This window comes from Dipodomys spectabilis, unplaced genomic scaffold (assembly GCF_019054845.1).
Source record: "Dipodomys spectabilis isolate Male_0828 unplaced genomic scaffold, ASM1905484v1 ptg000054l, whole genome shotgun sequence".
Lineage (NCBI taxonomy): Eukaryota > Metazoa > Chordata > Mammalia > Rodentia > Heteromyidae > Dipodomys > Dipodomys spectabilis.
Window position 1 is genome coordinate 1,990,162 of NW_024870731.1, and position 14,682 is coordinate 2,004,843.

A 14,682-nucleotide genomic window follows, 5' to 3' on the forward strand; every position below is an offset into this window, starting at 1 on the left:
CAGCTAGTCAAATACATTGAGTTCAAGATGGTATCTTTGGAAAAATGTGTGCTTAATAACACTTGTTCAATCATCTGCCCTTGAAATAGAGCAGATGTAAAAACTAGATTTTACTTTTTGTGTAAAATATTTGCACATCAAAGATTCCTCTATCAGAGCTAAAATGAGATTAGAGACATAGTTATTTGATAAGTAGGGAAAATGAGTCCAAGGAGTAAGTGACTTTGTCCTAGGTGTCTCTAAGTTAGATGCTAACTGAACCACACTCAACACTCACCAAAATGGGATGATTCAACAAAGAACTGGAAAGCAACTGTTCCTTCAGATGCTGAAGGTAGGAGATCGGAAAAGGGACCTTGAATTAAATCATCACACCGCCCCTAATGGCTAGGGATATTATTTCTGGGACCATTTTGCTAGTTAGGTGACCTTGGGCAAATTATCTTCTCTAAGTCTGTTTCACTATCTGCAAAATGGGGACAGTAAAAGCCAATTCATATATGCTGTTAAGAATTTCATAAGCTGGGGCTGGAAAAGTGACTCAGTGGTAAAGTAGTTGCCTTGCATGCATGAAGCCCTGGGTTCGATTCCTCAGCACCACATAAACAGAAAAAGCTGGAAATGGCGCTGTGGCTCAAGTGGTAGAACACTAGCCTTGAGCTGAAGAGCTGAGGGACAGCGCCCAGGCCCAGAGTTCAGGCCCCATGACCAACAGAAAAAAAAAAAATTTCATAAGCTAGCTGAGTGCAATGGCTCAGACCCATAATTATTTTTACTCAGGAGGTGGTGATTGAAAGGATCAATGTTTGAGACCAGCCTAGAAAAACAGACAAAGCCAGGCACTGGTGGCTAATGCTTATATTCCTAGTTACTCAGGAGGCTGAGATTTGAGGACTGTGGTTCGAAGCCAGGAAAGTCCATAAGACTCTTATCTCCAATAAACCACTGAAAAATCGGAAGTAGCTGGGAATGTGGACTAGCGGTAGAGAGCTTGCCTAGCATGCATGAAGCCCTGGATTTGATTCCTCAGTACCACATAAACAGAAGAAGCCAAAAGTGGTGCTGTAGCTCAAGTGGTTGAGTGCTAGCCTTGAGCAAATGAAGCTCAAGTACAGTGCCCAGGCCCTAAGTTCAAGCCCTAGGACTGGCAAAAAATAAAATAAATTGTAAAAATTGGAGTGACACTGTGGCTCAAAGTGATAGAGTTATAGATAGCCTTGAGGGGCTGTGTCCAGGCCCTAGGTTCAAGCCCCAAGACAAAGAGGACGAGGCAGGGCAGGGTAAGGAGAAAGAAAGAAAGGAAGGAAGGAAGGAAGGAAGGAAGGAAGGAAGGAAAGAAGGAAGGAAGGAAAGAAAGTCTATCTCAACCAAAAAGCCGAACACAGGGATATATACCTGTTATCCCAGCTATTTGTAAAGCATGAATAGAAGGATACTTCAGGCTTGCCTGTGCATAACAGGGACACCTATTCATAAACTAATGGAAACAAAAGGAATTAGGGGACATTGTTCAAGTGGTAGAGTACCTAGCAAGAGCAAAGCCTCAAGTTCAAACCCCTGTAACAGGAACTGGAGGCATGGCTCAATTCGTAACTCACCAACCTCAGTGAAAAAGCTAAAAGAAAGGATAAAGTCCTAAGTTCAAACCCCAGTGACCAGCACACAAACGAAACAAAACAAACTCTAGTACAGCGCCCCCCCCACCCCGCACAAATTCATATGTGAATGTGAGAGAAGTGCTCATTATTATAGCATCTAATAAACATATTAATATTGCACTATCACTCACCTGAAAACAATTTTAAGTGTTACCAATACCCATATCTTAAAGGTTCATCAAGTGAGCAAATAGATGGGTGTGTGGGATGGGAGAAAACAAAAGGCTGACATTACTCAAGTCACACAAGAGGATTAAAGACAGGAGTCTATACAACAGCAACAGAAGAGAAACAAAATCCAAGACTGGGAGAAAATGTTTGCCTATCAAATAAGGGATAAATATCCAGAATATAAAGAGAATTCCTAAAAGAAAGAAACAAAAGTCAGTCTGATTCAAAACCTAGCAAAGGACTCAAACAGACATTTCTCTACAAAATACACATAAATGGCCAATATCCATCTAGAAAGATGCTTGACACTACTAATCATTAAAGAATTGGCGCCGGGCGCCAGTGGCTCACACCTGTAATCCTAGCTACTCAGGAGGCTGAGATCTGAGGATTGCGGTTCAAAGCCAGCCCGGCAGGAAAGACCGTGTGTGAGACTTCTATCTTCAATAAACCACTAGAAAACCGGAAATGGCACTGTGGCTCACATGGTAGAGTGCTTGCCTTGAGCTGAAGAGCTGAGGGACAGCGCCCAGGCCCAGAGTTCAAGCCCCGCGACTGACCAAAAGAAAGAAAGAAAGAAAGAAAGAAATGGCAACACAAAGACCTACATCATGATAATACTTTACACCCATAGGCTAATAACAAACAAAATCCCCAGAAAATTACAAGTGTGGACAAGGTGTGGAGAAACTGGCACTCTTGTAAACTTTTAGTTGAATTGTAAAATAGTACAAATGCTGTGTGGTTCCTCAAAAGTTAAAAATTATGTTCCAGCAATTCCATTTTGGGGTATATAACTCCCCAAATTGAAATTAGGGTCTCAAAAGAGATATCTGGTTGTGGACCACTGGCTCATACGCTCATACTTGCAACCTATAAATACTCAGGAGGCTATGATTTAAGGATGACAGTTCAAAGCCAGACCAAGCAGAAAAGCCAGTAATACTCATATCTCCCATTAACCATCGAAAAGCTGGAAGTGGAGCTATGGATCAAGTGGTAGAGTGACAGACTTGATGAAAAAGCCAAATGAGAATTTGAGATTCTGAGTTCAAGCCCCAACACTAGTGCGCGTGTGCACGCGCGCGCGCGCACACACACACACACACACACGCACACACAAATGATATTTGTATATCCATGTTCATAACAACATTATTCACAATGCTAAAACATATAAGCAACCCAAGGGTTAAGTAAAATATGCTATATGGACAAGTAAAATATGCTATATAACAAATCAAAATATAATTCTTCCAAACAGAAGAAAATTCTGATGTATGCTACGAAATGGATGAACTTTGAAGGCATTATGCTAAATGAAACAAGCCAGTTACAAAAAGACAAATACTGCTTCACTCAGACTATGGAAGTGACTTCAAGTTAATGGGTGTAGTTTCAATTTTACTAAACAAAGAGCTAGGAGATGGATATTGGTGATAATTATATATTACAAATGTATTTAACATCACTGAATTATATGACTGAAAATGGATGAGATGGTAAATTTAAGTTAGGTGAATTTTACCACAGTAAAAATAATTGAAAAACAAAGTCTGTATGTGTGTAAATAATCATGGGAAAGAATTGAAACCAGAATTGCAAAACATCAGTCTCAGAAAGGTAACTCTGATCAGAAGGGAAAAAGTACTTGTATTTCCTTTTTTATCCCAAACACCAATATCTACCCCCAAATAAACAAATACAGCAAATAAAAGGGACAGAGGGGGATAAGCTTCAGGACTCTTACTCATTCTTCACCTCACAGAAATGAAACATTTCCAGCCACTTCTCCCAAAATAACCCAAACCATGCACCAAGGCTCTACATGAGAAGTCTGAACCTCCACTGATTTTCTAACTCATCTTCCGCATCATGACAACTCTGGACACCAGCATCACTAGAGAAACCTAGAAAGAGTTGCTCTGAGTATAATGAACTTTCAAAACTGAGTTTAGCCATCTTCCAATCCAAAAAAAGAAAAAAAATGACCTTGGAATCCATTTTGTGAATAAGTAACATCAAAACACAGAGCAGATGCACACTTCTCTCCATCTTTCTTCCTTTCATTAAAAAAAATAAAAAAGTGAAATGCTAGCATCATGGAGCACAGAGTGATCAGCCCCCTCCCTTCCTCTCCTCCAATCACAGATAGCAGGGGAAGCTCTGACAGCAAACCATGCCATCAAGCTGGCCATCGAAACCACACACAACACTGGCATTCAACACAATCACGAGTTCTTTCCTGATTCTTAGGAAGACGAGGCAGGAATCTGGCTCCATCGTTCCTGTTCTGTTCCTTGGGAAGTAAGGAATGCTGTGCCCTCCCATACCCCAGCTCCTGGCACAGGCAGAAGCTTGGGCAGGCATTGAGAACACCCACCCTGGGGGCCACGGGGAGCTTACCTGCGAGTAGACAGAGAAGCAGCACCACAGCGTGGGGCCCTCCGAGCTCATCCACCCAGACTCCCAGGCCCTAACTGTGGGGAAGCCTTGCAGAGGGGATTCTCTGAGCAGCGCTGAGCATGGTTTCCCTGAAGGAACTCCTCCCCACCACTTGGGCGGCATGACAGGAAGTGACAGGGGCCATCAGTTACAAATGTCAGAAGCAGAGAGCTGCACCAGCCCAGGGCTAGCTACCTCAGTGCCTGCCTGTGACAGCTGCTCTTTTACAGCACTCTTGGCCTCTGGCATTCAAAGACCCAGTAGACTTTCAGATCTGGCTGACAATCCTCAGCCTGTAAGAGGCAAATAATACTCACTGGGTCCCCACCTAACACCAGGGTGGACGTCCAACAGCTCTAGGGGATGTGCTGTCTCCCATGGGGGTGGGAAGGGGAAAACAGACAGTCAAGGGGACATCACTATGAGAAGAGACAGTAGGATGTCAGCAAAGAGGAATCAATAGTTTCCTTGAGCTTTATGCCCTGCCCAGGATATAGAGCACACACTGAGTTCTAATTTCAAAGCATCTACACACCCATCCGTTCCTTTTTTTTTTTTTTTAACTTACGCAAATCTGGCATTTTCCCTCCAGAGCCCTTTCAAATTAACTACTTCTGGAAACTGTCCTTTTGACATTTGTCCAAGAGCACAAGAGACTGTCCTGCTTTCTTCAGACCAAGTAACGTTCTCATTTCATAGATGAGCAATGTGTCCCAAAAGTCAGATCCTTTTGGGTAAGGCAGATGGTCTTACAATAACCTGTAAGGTTTGGGTGTAAAAACTACGCTAAAGTCTAACCCTTCTCACGGAAAAAAAAAGCACCCCAATCTCCCTGCACAGTGGCCAAGGCTCTCAAGTTCAAGGACAGCTCAATTCATGCTAGTTCTTAATGATTCCTTTTTGTTTACTTCTCTAATGAGATACAATTTAGTTTGCCAGAATCTTCTTTAATTGCAACATTTATTTGCAGAGATTCAGCCTGGGCTTTCCCAGGCTTTCTTACAAATGCATAGATTTTTGGAATCTTCCTATGTCTCAGCCTTGTGTAAGGTCAAGACCCAACACATAAGTAAGTTTACTGGGGCTGCAAACTTTTGGCCTGACAGAAGGAAAGCCAATCCAAAGCCTGACGTAAGAGCTCAGCCCTTTCATACTTCTAGGAATTTTCAAACAAATATTAAGGGAACCAAGAATTAACTGTGCCTACTGAATGTGTTTTTTACAGAGACAAAGGCTGAGAAGGCTTCTCAGAGCAAGAGACACAGGGGCAGCTCTGAGGGGTGCTGTGAACCAGAAGAGCAGACAAGGCCAGAGTGGTGAGGTGCTTCAAAAGTAAGTGATGCTAGGCAGGTGCCAGTGGCTCACACCTGTAATCCTAGCTACTCAGATCTGAGGATCATGGTTCCAAGTTGGCTCTGGCAGGAAAGCCTGTGACCCTTTTCTCTCAATTAACTAGCCAGAAGTGGCATTGTGGCTCAAATGGAAGAATGCTATCCTTGAGCAAAAAAGCTGAGGGACAGCACCCAGACGTTGAGTTCAAGCCCTAGGACACACACACACACACACACACACACACACACACACACACACACACACACACACACACACACACACACACTGAATACTAGAATAGGTCTGAAAGGCTTGACTCTTACTTCAAGAAGTATGAGAAGCCACACCTGTTGAGGAAAGACGGAAGTGAAATCTATATAAAAATGCTACTGGCTGAGCATCTGTGTGACCGCAGGTCTGGCACCAGTGTTTAGTAATGTGTGTCCTTCAGCAGTGGTACTCAACAAAAGGTAGAGTGGTTTCAGAGCACCATTGGCATTCCCTATTTCCCAAGCCTGATGCCCTACTAAGCAAGTGGGGCAAGGGGACAAAGGCAGTTTCTCATTTACACAGTGAGCCCTACACTTATTTGTATCTGAGACCAGCCAGCCTTGCTGACAACTGAGCTAATGAAGAATTCTAGTCACCTGAGACCCCTGAAAGGTTCTCTAAGGCCAGCCTCACCCAGGGAGCATCCAAAGGAAATACAAGATGAGTAGAGCACACTATAGTTTGTTTCTTTTCTGGAAAGAAACAAATCCTAGAATGATTCAGCCTAGGTTTCAGCTGCTAGCTGTGAACAGGGTAGAGAGGAACTGAAATTCGTGGGCTGCAGCAATCAGTGGTAGAGCTGAGACTTAAGTGGGGTCTGGGGTAGGTAGCAATGAATGAGGGAGGAAATGGGGAGGGGAGCCAGCAGACGTTCGGGCAGGGCACAGCAGCACAGCCTACAGAAAGAAAGGAAAAGCCAGGGTACAGACATTTTCCTCACCACTGCTCCCACTCTCACCTCAGCAACGAAATTAGCCCTTATAGATAACACCCTAAGAGGAAAACATCAGCACTAAGCAGCTCCTGATTTGCAAAGTTCAAGTTCATTGGGAGCCACAAAATGGGAGTTCATAAAGTAACAGTTGTCTCTGTTTAAGATGCTGAAGAAAAGAAAAGGGAAAAAGGAAAACATTCAACTATGTTTTCCTCATGCATTTTTTGAATGTCTGAAGTTACATAATGTCATCATAATACAGTCAAACACACAGAAGACTATAAAGTAAAAAAAGTGAGTCTTGTCTCATACCTGTAATCATAGTTCCTCAGGATGAGAATTGAGGACATGGTTTAAAGCCAGCCTGGGTGGAAAAATCCTTGAGATTTTAATTAATTTTTTGTCAGTCCTGGGGCTTGAACTCAGGGCCTTGGCACTATCCCTGAGCTTGCCATAATACCACTTCTAGCTTTTTCTATTTCTGTGGTACTGAGGAATGAAATCCAGGACTTCAAGCAGGCCAGGCAAGCACTCTATCACTAAGCACATACCCAGCCCTTCCTTGAGACTCTTATCTTGAATTAACCAGCAAAATGATGGAAGTGGCGTTGTGGCTAAGGTGGCAGAGCACCAGCCTTGAGTGGAAAAAGTTAAGCAAGAGACCTGAGTTCAAACCCCAGTACCAATGCTCGCATGTACGCACATACACACATCTATATACACGGTGCCCCCAAAGCCCTGCCCCAGTTCTCTTTGCCAGAGAGGTACAGGTTAAAGCCAGATGTAGACAGAAGCTGATAGACCCAAAAGACTTCAGAACCAGATGGTGAAGGACCTGAAAGCAAAGGCTCACAGGTACCACTAAGAACATTTGTTTTACTAGGCCCAGAGTGTTTGGGCCCAGGGTGACCAGACATTCCACTTTCCTCAAGAGAAGCCTGAAAGCCACTGTTAGTGGCTGTAATCAGGAGGTTGAGATCTGAAGATAGAGGTTTGAAGCCAGCCCAGTAGGAAAGTTGTGAGATCCTGATCACCAATTAACCACCAAAAAGGCTAGAGGTGGAGCTGTTGCAGAGCACCAGCTTTGAGCAAAAAATGATAAGGGTTAGCACCCAGCCTTCCCTGAGTCATTGAGGAACCAGAGAACACCACTTGGGACCAGTAACACCTTAATGACAGCCCCTTTAGGGGACCAATCACCACATGGTTCATGCCTTTTTTGGGTCCACTAGTAGCATTTTTTTGCCTTTCATTAATTGTGCCTTGCCTGTTTAGATATTTAATATTCTCACAGATAGGATGAGGAACTTTACTAATCAGACTGTCTCGGACAGTACCTGGTTGAACAGCAACTCAGAGAAAACTCATATTGATTACTTTACCACTTTTCAACAGGAAGTAGTTTCAGAAGAAACAACCATGGCCCATGTTCCCAGTCTAGTACCCATACCTATTAAACAACAAAGGGGGGAATGTTGGTATATCCTCCTCCATTTTGACTTAATAACCTCATCTTAGGTCCTCAGCCCTTTCCCCAAAATCAGGAGGCTAGACCAGGCCTGGCCACAATTTTAACTCCCACCCCCTTGCCCCATAGCCTCCAGGCTTCAGTAGCAGCGGGATGGCTTCCCCTCCCCCCCCAGACTTAACTGTAACTGTTGCAATCAGTAAACCCTGCCCTTACTATGTGCTATAAGTGTTTTGCTCAGCTTGAAAGGCACAGGCATGTCAGTTTGCTGACAACGAACTTTGCAACTTTGCTGTACAAGACTTGTGTGGTGTGGTCTACTGGGCTGCTTTCAGTAACATCTTTTTCTTCTTCTAAAACATGAGCAGCAACATTGTTCAACCACTGTACCTCCCACAGAACACTGAGCAATTGTCCATGCCATGTACATGTTCATGTTCAACCTCTTACTGCAGAGCATACTGGCTGTATGAATGAAACTTAAACCATTCAGCCCCTGCCCTGTGCATGGATGTGCTTCAAATGTTGCTTTGCTTCTGTCAGCACTGAATACTTGACAACACATGATAGAAGTCCAGAGTAGATATTAATGCATCATCAAGCTTCAGATTCCCTCCCTCTCTCCCTTCCTTCCTTCCTTCCTTCCTTCCTTCCTTCCTTCCTTCCTTCCTTCCTTCCTTCCTTCCTTCCTCCCTCCCTCCCTCCCTCCCTCCCTCCCTTCCTTCTTTCCTCTCTTAGCCTCTATATTGAGGCTTGAACTCAGGGCCTCATGTTTCTTGCCCTTTTGCTCAAGGCTGGCACTCTACCACTTGAGCTAGCCTCCACTTCTGGCTTTTTGCTGGTTAATTAGAGATTAAGAGTCTCAGAGACTTTACTGCCCAGACTGGCTTCAAACCATGACCTCAGCCTCTTGAGGACCTGCTATTACAGGCATGAGCCACCAATGCCCTGCTTTAAAAAAGATTTTTTTTTAACTCAAAGACTCCAGTTTGTTAAGACAAGTGCTCTACTGCTTAAGCCACACCCTACTACTTAAGATTTTCTTCCTTATGCTGACTAGGATTTGCTTTAAACAGTGATACTCTTGCCTCTACCTCCCAAGTAGCTGGTATTACAGATATGCCTTACTATTCTACCACATCTGGCCTATGACTGCAGATTGTAATGTTTTAACATGACTCTTACTGATTTTTTGTTTGTTTGATCCTTACAGTTGTTCCAAAGTGGGCCTTAATATTATAATTAATATTAATATTTGTACTTTGCAGACTGAGACTCAAAAGGGAAGTGTGAACCTACATATAGCACAAAGCCTAGAAATGTAGAGGCTGGTTAGGAGAGGGCCTAGTTATCTGGTTTTAGAGGTTCTGCTATGCATATGTGTACAGCTTCCTGAAAAACCAGCCAGATCCCTGCTCTGGGATATACTACAATTTGACACATTAGACCCAAACCATTGGAAAAGAAAAGGGCCTCTCACAGTACAATTCACTTGACACTTGGAAAGAAAAATCTCACTTTAAAGCCTCTCTTCACAGTCATCTGAGGCAAATTCTACATACATTAGAGAGATTTAAAACAAAACCACAAAACCTATGAAACTGTGGGAGACTGACTTCTCAGTGTTTAATAGTTTTCTTAAAGTGTGTGAAAGTGAATCATATATATTTCTACGTGGGAAACTACCTATAAGGCACTTTCAATGCGCCTGGCCCCTTTGTTCCCACACCTGGTTAAAAAATCAAACTGGTGACAACCTCTCATTGGACTCTAAAGAGACTAGTTCTCAAATGCGGACCTAGATAAAATGTCACCCAACACTCTGGAGTACCAATGGAGCCATGCTGCTGTGCTTCCTGTGTTGTAGCCTGGGCTACAAAGGGAATCCTAGGTCAGCATGAGCTATTCAATGCAACTCAGTATGATAATAAACAAGGGCTAAGAATGTAGCTCAGTGGAACAGTCCTCGCCTGGCAAGCTCAAGGCCCTAGGTTCAAATCCAAACACTAAAAAGCAGCAAGTAATGGTGATTATTTCCCTTGCAAATCTATTCTGGCTCCTTAAGCTCTGTTCTATTTGTACCTAAGAAGCCAAAAAGATGTCACAGAAACTTAAGAGCTGGAAAAGCCTCAAAGCCTTTAACCAAATCCATTTGGGGCCTAACATTTTAAATTATTCCTTAAACTGAATTGAAAAATAGGAAGCAGAAAAATCTCCATAGAAATGAAATGGTAATAGCCAGGCACTGGTGGCTCACTCCTGTATTCCTAGTTACTCAGGAGGCTGAGATCTGAGGATCGCGGTTCAAAGCCAGCCCGGGCATGAAAATCCGTGAGACTCTTATCTCCAATAAACCACCAGAAAACCGGAAGTGGTGCTATGGCTCAAGTGGTAGAGTGCTCGCCTTGAGCTGAAGAGCGCAGGGACAGCGCCCAAGCCCACAGTTCAAGCCTCATGACCAACAAATAAAAAGAAAGAAAGAAATGAAATGGTACTAGTGACCAAATAAAAACAGTCAATTGTCCACTGGTTTAAACAAGGACCTAACATAAGAAGTGCTCTTTCACAAGTCCAAGGTCTCTAAGGCAGTTAGTAAATTCTGGTTAAACAAGGGAAAACCCACATTTTGGTTGAGAGGAGAGTTACAGCAGGACACTGTGGTGTTAGTAGACAGAGAGACAATGAATAATACAAACTTCTAAGTTTGTAGTGCTTGGGAGCTTATTTGTGATAGAATGTCTTCATAACTACTCCTTAGTGCTAGAAGCTAATTTTTTTTTATATGCTGGCTTGAACTTTGGGCCTGGGTGCTGTCCTTTTAGCTTTTTTACTCAAGGCTAGGGCTCTATCACTTGAGCTACACCTCTACTTCTGGTTTTTTGGTGGTCAACTGGAGATAAGAGTATCATGGACTTCTTGTCCAGTGTGGCTTCAAGCCATGATTCTCAGATTTCTCAGCCTCCAAGTAAGTAAGATCACCCTCATGGGCCATCAGCTTAGAAGCCAATTGTGAACAAATACCCTGCCTCCCTCACCATAACTGTGAACAAAGTCCAGACACAACTCTATGCCATGTCAGGTGGTTTAGTTCAAGAGATTCAAATGTTGACTCTTTTGTGAAAAGAAACTTTGCTTAATAATCCAACTAAACAAGATTACCAAATGATGAGAAGAATGTACAAATGGATCTGCCTTGCACATCAAGAATGAATAAATAGAAAAGTCTTCTTCTATACTCAACAATAAGAACTAATAATAAATGATGTTCCAATGTGGAAACCTCCACAGGTTGCTAACCAGGGGTAATCTCCACTTTTTACCTTGCTTTGTTATAAGCATTGCTTGTGGTCTGTATTTCTTTATTCTCTCTAACAAATCTAAACTTTTAGAACCAAATTCCTCACACTATTTTGGCATCTGATATATAGACAGCTATTCTAAATGATAAATGGTGGAGGTTGGGGGAAGCTGTCTGTTTTGGAGACAGCTGTAATGCAGCCCTGGTTGGGTCTGAGTTCCACCACCCTCGATAAAGAATTTCTCTGCATGGAGCACATAGGACCTGCTTGCAAATAAGCTATTTATTTCTTAGAAACATGAGCCTCCTGGGTATAGCTTTTTTCAAGGGACTGCCAAGTTCTCTTCCTTATACTGTCAGTTAAAAGCAAAACTTCTGTGGGTTGCTGACCTCTGCCCAATTCATAGGAAGAAAAAAGGTTTAAAAACTGATTAGCTGATATCTTTCTGCCAAAGAGCTTCCTTGCTTGGAAATGAGACTCACTATTTGACATCTTATTGCCAAATCAGGTTAGAAGCGGAAAATCTGCACAAGGGGAGAGGAGTGGTATTTTTCATACTGAAATTGAATATTTAGGAAGATTTTAAGAAATAATTTGCTTATATTAAAAAAAAAAACCTTCAACAAACTGAATATCTGAGACAAAATTATACCAAAAGGAAAATAATTTTTTTTTTAAAGTTTCTCACTGTTGTTTTTGACTCTAAATTCCTGCTTGGGAATAATTTGTGGGAATGACTGGTGGGCTGGCATAATGAATTGTAAATTAATACAGGGCTCTCCCATTTACTGGATGGATGACCTGGTAAGTCACTTACGTTGCTTGACCCTTAGTTTCCTCATGTATGAGACAGGACTAATGGTCCCCTTTTCCTCCCAGGGTTGTGGGGAGAAGCATAGACACTTGTATAAAGGAAGAACAAAGGCTAAAGAAGACATGGGGGGAAGGGAATCCTCATATTATTCTTTTTATTTTTATATAGATTCACATTTTCCCATAATAAAATGTGAAACAAAAAATTTAAAACACAATAATATTTATTTTTCAAAGATAAGAGGAAGTTGGGTTTTTTTTTTAATGTCATTATAGATACTGGTTCAAATTTTCCTCTTAGCAAGTTGGAAAGGGGGAAGCAAATTTAAACAGGCAATTTGAGTTCTACCCTGATCTGAATGTGAAATAACTATCCATTGGGCAGTCAATAAGAACAAGGCAAGGGAGGGTTGGAAATACAGTAAAGGACTTGCATAATGATGTTATGATGAAGAAGAGGGAGAGGAGGAAAAGAGCAAAAACACCACAATGGAAACCAGCAATGGTCCATTTCCCCTTTTTCAGGGAGAAAAATGGGTGGCTAAAGTTTGCAATTATGTGTGTGTGTATGTGTGCACACATGTGTGTATGTGAGTGCACATGGTTATTTAATAGCCTAGGCTGGCCTTGAACTCATGCTCCTCCTATTTCAACCTTCTGAGTGCTAGGATCATAGGTATGCTCCACCAAATCTGCCCCTATCTATCTATCTATCTATCCATCCATCTGTTGTGGGAATTGAACCCAGGACCTTAGTCATGTTAGGTGGGTGCACTACAACTTTATCCATACCCCTGAGCACTATGTTATAATGGTGACTTCTCTGAAATCACTGTGTACATCTAAAAAGTTCACGAGTTCTACAAAAACACCCTCAAGAAAATACCAAAAGACCAAAAAGCACATTTTTCTCCATGACTCAGAGCAGTCCTTTGGCCTACCCACTAGTGAAAGTAGACTTTTGTTTTATTGCATACTTGTTCATGAGCCCCTGAAGAATAACTACTGCTAGTCCCTTCATCCCTCCTTAAATCAAAATCAGAAAGGAATTCCCAATACACTGAGGAACACCAAAGCAAAAAGGATTCTGGGAAAGGGCTCCATTCAAGAGATCAAGAATCTGAGTTGGGAAGGCTGCATCTCTTCTCAGGCTGGTCTCAGCTTAGACACTGTTTCTTTAAGTGAGACTTCCTGGTGAGGTGGAGGGATTTCCTCCTGCAGCTTCCTGGAAACCATGCACATAAACAATAAACTCTGAGGCAGAGTCACAGACAATAAAGCTCATGTTCTGGCTGTAACCAGAAGCAATTAGAAGCACTGACAATAGCCAGGGTATTTCCAACAGGAATGTAGCTCTGCACAAACACCCACCTGCACAAACCCCATTGATCATTAAAATCTAATTCCTACCCTCATCCGGAAGGAGAGACAGAGGTAGTTACTTCCAAATTCAGTACTTTAAAATTATTACTTTCAATCACTGTGCAAGAAGAAAGCAGTCAGGCCCTTTGGAGAGTTGTTATCTACTACACAAATGTCTGGGGTCCAGTGGGTCCCAGAGGGAGCATCAGTGATACCAGCTGTCTGGGGTATGTGTCATGGTCCAGCAGCAGAATTCCGTTCCTACCTTTGGGAGGCCCCAGCTTAGGCACCAGAGCCTACAATCTAGCAAAGGAGAGGAGAATGGGAACAGTGGCTTCTTAGCCTCTCTTGCAGCCAGGGCCCTGGGGCATAAATTCATCTCAGCCAATCTGATGTTATCACCCTACACCTGGCCTGAGAAGCTGGGACTCTGAGCAGCCAGGACACAGCAAGCCACATTCTGCAGAGTGGTGGCTTGCAGAGGCAGCCATGAGGGGACCTGGGGCGGCCATGTTTTGGAAGTGTGTTAGTGTTATAAACTGTGGTGTCTGCCCCTCACAACAGTAGTAGCAATGGGTGGTGGCATTATTTGGAGTCAATTGGGTCTCAGCTTACAAGCTTTCCATGAAAGACCATACTCCTACCCCCCAAAATCACATTCTCTGTCATGATACCCTGTTGCTTTCCTTTCCAGTACTTACCATGTTGTAGTGAATCCATTCTACTTTGATCTCTTCATTTCTTTTTCCAGTAATAATGGAGGTTGAACTCAGGCCGGGCCTCATGCTTGCTAGACAAGCACTCTATCACTTCATCCACTCCTCCAGCGCTTTCTTCCCTTTTTGTGCCAAACTAGGGCTTGAACTTAGGGTCTCATGCTCTTCCTTAGCCTTTCTGTTGGAGTCTGGTGCTCTACCACTTGAGCCACTCTTCCACTTCCCATGTTTTGCTTGTTAGAATCTTGTGAATTTTGCTGACTTTCAACCATGATCCTCAGTTCAGCCTGAGTAGCTAGGATTATAGGCATGAGCCACCAGTGTGATTGGAACTTTTCATTACCCTGAATTTAGAGAGGATGACACATGTTTAGAAGGGCTAAAGTTGTCCCATATGCCAAGCTTGGCAGAGATGAGACAGGAACTTGAGCTT

The 14,682-nt window shown here is 42.8% G+C and overlaps 1 protein-coding gene across 2 annotated transcripts in view; it reads right to left on the bottom strand.

Moving 5' to 3' along the window:
- The window catches only part of Arhgef3 (Rho guanine nucleotide exchange factor 3), a 353,091-nt gene that overhangs the window by 199,385 nt on the left and 139,024 nt on the right, over nucleotides 1-14,682 (bottom strand). The window contains exon 1 of one of the 2 annotated variants that reach the window (XM_042679974.1): nucleotides 4,236-4,352. The exons of the other annotated variant lie outside the window; for it this stretch is intronic. Coding sequence (XP_042535908.1) covers nucleotides 4,236-4,286 — 51 coding nt within the window. The 5' untranslated portion in view covers nucleotides 4,287-4,352. Of the gene's footprint in view, nucleotides 1-4,235; nucleotides 4,353-14,682 lie in introns of those variants that run through there. 2 annotated transcript variants of the gene reach the window in all.